At 55.1% G+C, this 5,401-nt stretch overlaps 1 protein-coding gene across 1 annotated transcript in view; it reads right to left on the bottom strand.

The window, feature by feature from the left end:
* DSCAML1 (DS cell adhesion molecule like 1) overlaps positions 1–640 on the bottom strand; it is a 96,109-nt gene extending 95,469 nt beyond the window's left edge. Inside the window, exon 1 of the mRNA XM_031062391.1 lies at positions 628–640. Within this exon, the coding sequence (XP_030918251.1) occupies positions 628–640 (13 nt within the window). The remainder of the gene's footprint in view (positions 1–627) is intronic.
* Positions 641–5,401: the final 4,761 nt, after the last annotated feature.

Here is a 5,401-nt window from a genome sequence, read left to right as displayed (position 1 = left end):
CCCTGTAGCCACTGCCCTGCTCCCAGGCAGCCAGCAGCCTGCCAGAGCCAGCAGCCAGCCCAGCTGCACAGTTCAAAGGTGCTGCTCCCACTGAGGAATTCATTCCCTGGCCCAAACTCTGCACGAGACACAGGAGAAATGATGGCACTGCATGCCCACGCACAGCTCTGAGCCCCAGCAGGGTCTGGGAGGAGGGACCCTTCCTTCAGCAGGGCAGGAATTGCACAGGGTGGGTCCTGCTGCCTCTCCTGAGGGCACGGGGCATCCCGCAGCCCTTTGAAAACATCCCCCCTTCAATCTCCCCCTTGGCAGGCATTTCTTCTGCCTCTGGGCAGAGTTACACTCAGCTCCAGGCTGCCCCAGAGCTCTGGGGATTACAGCAGTGTCCCTGTTAGCCAGTGAGGTATTTCCCCCTAAAGGCAATTCTTCCACTAATACTGGAAAAACCCACTCTCCGAGAGGAGAAAGGCCAAGATGAGGGTGGGCACAGCACCCCCTCAGCCCTCGGGGCCAGCCCCAAGCCGCAGGCTGTGCCATGTGCTGGGCACTCCCCATCCCTCCTCCTGCATCCCGCATCCTGGGCACACCTCACCCTCATCCTCCCGGTCTGGGCACATCTCACCTCACCCGCATCCCGCATCCCTCCGGCCCGGACACACCTCACCACCTCCCGCACCCCGCATCCCTCGGGCTGGGGCACACCCCGCCTCCCGCCGGCCCCAGCCCCGCGGCCTCGGCCCGCCCCCCAGATCCCCGCAGGAAGCGGTCATTAAAACAACAGGGCTACTTATCTGTCTGGAGCCGATTGGCACAAAGCACTTCCCACGCGTCCCACCCTCCCCTCGCAGCCCCTCTCCGAGCAGGCCCAGCCCGCTGTGACCCCTCTGGGGACAGCCCGGCCCTCAGGGACAAAGAGCTGCGTCCTGCACAGCCCCTGTGCCAGCCCAGCCCCACCAGGAAGAGGTGGACAGCGCGTGGGGTAATTGCAGGATGGGGTTCAGCTGATTATTGGGTACACCTGTGTGGAAGAGCGCTGGGCACGCCTGGGTAGGATTCCTTCCAGCCAAACCTGTCCTGGAACGCCGTGCCCCTCCTTCCCTGTTACCCCCAACCCCAAGCTGGCCCAGTGTGGATGCTGATGAGGGATGGACCTCACTGGCCTGTGGCTGCAGCCCCCTGTGCCTCAGTTTCCCCAGTGGCAGAGAGGAGCAGGTGGATGCCACATGGAGCAGCGGAAGGATAAAGGCCCTGAAGGTGGCCAGGGGCTGTGCCTCAGTAAAACCCCTGCACAAACAGGTGCCAGCAGGTCGGTGTACCCAAAAATGACATCCTGCTTGAGCCCTTTGTGTGTGCACGGCAGAAACAGCTGCGTTTCCATAAGGAACCCTGGCACTCGTGACTGTGAGCAGCGACACCAAAACGGGGAACAGTTTAAAACTCCAGCCCGAACCATCCTGCGGTTCTGTTCTCCGCCAAGGGCTCCGAGTCCCCCGGGCCCGAATCCTTGCCGGGCAGCCGGGACGCTCCCAAGGCTTCCCGAGGAAAAGCTCTTTCCCGGCAAGAAGCTGGGATTTGGTTCCCTCTAGTGTCGCCGTGCTCCGCGGCTGAGCGGCACCGGGGCAGCGGGGCCGGGGGCTTCGAGGGGAGCCCGTGCGGGGAGGAGAGCGGGATCCCGGTCCTCGCCAGCTCCAGGGGCTTTGCGCGAGTTTAGCAACCTCCAGGGGCTAAACAGCCTGCCCAGGACAGCCGTGGAGGGATTTAAAGCAGGGATTTAAAAAGACAGATGTGTACAGATGTGACCTCTGGGGACCGCTAAACCTCTGCTTTAGTGCTGGCAGCGTTGGTTAATGGACTTGGATGGTCTTAGAGGGGTTTTCCAACCTCTGTGATTGCAAGGCACGGTCCTGACACACGGGCTGGGTTCATGGGGACCCTCCTTTGCTCCCAGCCACGTCCTGCTGCGCATCCCACTGCAAATCCCACCGGGAGGAGCCAGCCTGTCCATCCTGGGCTGCGCTCCCACAGCACCGCTGCCTTGAGCAGTCACTGCCAATCACCTCCTCTTTGGGGCAGTGCGACAGGGAAATGGGGGCTGGAATGCCATTTCCTGGGGCTGGAATGCCATTTCCTGGGGCAGTAATGCCATTTCCAGGGGCTGGAGGGTAATGCCATTTCCAGGGCCTGTAATGCCATTTCCAGGGCCTGCAGTGCCATTTCCTGGGGCTGCAGTGTCATTTCCAGGGCCTGTAATGCCATTTCCTGGGGCTGGAGGGTAATTCCAGCCCGTGCAGCGCTGCTGTCCTTGCAGAGGTGCTGCTGCTGGGTGCGCTGCCTTTTCGGGAGCAGAGCAGAGCAGAGTGAGCCCGAGGCACGGGGCTGGCCCCCCGCCAGCCCAGCCCATCTCTTCTCTCTCCAGTGCTCCTCTCTGGCTCCCTGAGTCACCATTTGCTGCTCTCCTCTTTAAACTAACGAGGAGACATTTTGCATTTGCGTTTCCTCATGGGCGAAATGCCTTCCTGGCAGCGCGGGCAGGGCTGGCAGCTCCTCCCTGGCTGCTGCTGCTGCTCCAGGTCTGGCCCTGCTGCCTCATCCCGTCAGAAATGAGCACAGGCACAGCACAAGCCACAGCCAGCCAGAGCCCCTGTCCCTCCTACCTGTCCATCCTTGCCCGGTGAAGCAAACAGGGAATAACCAGCTCCAAGGGGAAGCTGTTTGGCTCTGGAAGCCTTCCCAGAGGAAAAGGGCTCTCCAGTTGTCCACTGTATTATTTACCCAATCCCCTTTGTGCCGCAGAAAAGATTTGCTCTGAGAAGATTAATGGCTCAAGGGGGCTGTGAGAGAAATCCCCCGGGATTGCCTGGTTCAGGGGAGAAGGCCAACACCTTGTCACCGAGGGAGCACAGGGAAAGGGCCGAGGGCTGGCCTTGCCCGTGGGTTTGGGTGCTGGGTGTGCCCTACCCTGCCCCGTCCCCTCTCAGCGTCCCCATCACATTTTCTGAAAAATCCTCTTTGCCCAGGATCTTCTCTTGGGGAGCTGAGAGGCCTCAGAAAAAAAAATGAAAACAATAATTATCTGATTGCTTGGGATTGTGGTCTGGAGATGGTTTACCAACAGTTGCATCTTCCATTGGTTCCATGTGAACTGTTTTTAATTAGTGACCAATCACCATCAGCTGTGTCGGATTCTGAGGAGTCAGGCATGAGCTTTCATTACCATTCTTGTTTGACCTTCTGATATAGCCTTTTTCTTTAATATCGTTTTAGAATATAATATAATATAATATGACATAATATGATATGATATAGTGTAATATGATATTGTATAATATAATATGATATAATATAGTATGATATAATATAGTATGATGTAATGTAATGTAATGTAATGTAATGTAATGTAATGTATAATATAATATAATTAATATATCAGCCTTCTGAAAATGGAAATAAAATTCTCATCTCTCACCTCGTCCCAGAAACCTCACACCCCATCCCCAGCTGGGGTGTGGGGCCGTGCAGGTGCGGGCACACGTGGCTGTCCCCAAGCCGTGCAGAATAATGCCATTAATGCCATCTGGTGCCGAGACAGAGCTCCAGACACGGCTTTTCCCTCCCCTAATCCCCGGTTCTGTCTGCGGGATCCCCGGGAGGGAAGGGCAGGAGGGGAGCCCTGGGCTCAGGACTGTGGGACCTGCTTGGGGACAGGCTCCCTTCACAGCCTGCTGCCTTCTTGCCTGCTGGGACCTTCAGCTGCTGCTTGTGGGGGACACAGCCCCACCAGAGTCAGTCAGGCACGGGCAGGGCAGTTCCGGTGCGGCCAAACCCTTCAGTGCTGTTAAACAGGCACTTTGCATAGAGTCTCAGGGTCGTTTAGTTTGACAAACACCCCTAAGACGGATGGAGCTTAACCATTAACCATTTTCTTCCTTGGTTGAAGGACTCCTGTTCTGCTTGAGCTGTGCAAAGCTGCAACGAGTCTTTATTAGAGGGTCACTGTCAAGTCAAAATTATATTCCAAAATAATCTCCTTACTGTGTTAAATAAGCACCTCAGATTAGACAAATTGCACGGATTTTGCCTAATAACCTTCCCCCAGCTAATCCTATTTTTCTGTCAATGTCTGACCTCCATGGAAGCCCACACGAACCCCGGAGCTGGTTTCTCCATCCCGGCTCTGCTGGTATGCTCGGGGTCACTGAGGGCAACCCCTTGCACACCTGAACAGCCACAGTGGCTTCAGGTGAGAAACCCCTTGAACTGGGGTTTCTCATCCAAACCATTCGCTGGTCAAGCAGCCCCCAGACTGACAAATGTTCAGTAACACATAATAAGAAAGGAATGAGATGGGACTGAACAGAGAAGAAAGGCAAGGTGATATATTATTAGGATTATGTTCGACTACTTACTAAAAGCTCTTAAAAAGGCTGATGGTGTTTTCAGGGGAGGAGTCAAATGCATATATTTCTGCATTCCATTTGCTGCAAATAAGCAGCTGTCATTTTGCTGAATTTTAGTAATTCTTGTTATTTATATGCTGCAGCTAAAATGACGCTTAAAACATATTTGGTGTCTTTGCGTTTGTGCGTTTTTCTTACTCTCTCAGTCCTTCAATATCCTAAATGGTGCAATTCAGTCTTTTACAGTTGGGGTTTCACGTTATATTTCATTCATAGTAAATGCATATCCATAAATACTGCCCCGGGCTGGGAGTGAGCTCCCCGCTGCATCCCTGCGTGACGCCCTCCTTCTCTGCGTGTTTGGGGTGCCCAGCTCCCCTTTGCCTGGGGACAGGCAGCCCTGTGCCCTGCCGTCACTAGGTGTCTGCGTCGGGCCAGCTCTGGCGCTCAGAGCGAACCTCCCTCCTCCTCCTCACTCGCCGCCCAATTGCAGGAGAGTTTTGCTCTTCTTTTTTTTTCTTTTCTTTTTTTTTTTTTTTTTTTTATTTTGAAAGAGGCGTTTCTGGCTGGATCCGAAGCTGAGAGAGGCCGAGAGCTCCCACAGAGCTCCGTGCTTCACCCGAGCCCAGCTCCTGACCCAGAAGGAACCCGCTCTGTGCAGCTGGGCTGGGCTGAGCTCGGCTGGACACCAGTTACCCACAAAGCTGCTCCACCTTTCCCCTTCCCAGCAGCGCGGGGAGGGATTAAAAACAGGGAAAATCCCCCCAAACGCGTGGATTTGATAAAGGCAGTCTATAAAGTGAAAGCAGAGGGAGCGTGAGTGCAAGAAAAGGGAAAAAGAGGAAACTCAGAAGGCTGAAATTCTCCGCTTGCCCTCTGCAGGTGATGCCCAACACTTGCCGGGGAGTCAGGATTGTTCTGTGAGGCAAATGCTGTAACTCACGAGCACCCCCCTTTCTCCTCCTTTCCCTTTTCTTCTCCACCTGAGCAGGTGTCACATTCCT

Source organism: Geospiza fortis, unplaced genomic scaffold (assembly GCF_000277835.1).
Source record: "Geospiza fortis unplaced genomic scaffold, GeoFor_1.0 scaffold183, whole genome shotgun sequence".
Classification (NCBI taxonomy): Eukaryota; Metazoa; Chordata; class Aves; order Passeriformes; family Thraupidae; genus Geospiza; species Geospiza fortis.
The sequence above is the reverse complement of the archived record's forward strand: the minus strand, read 5'-3'. Positions and strand labels throughout refer to the sequence as shown.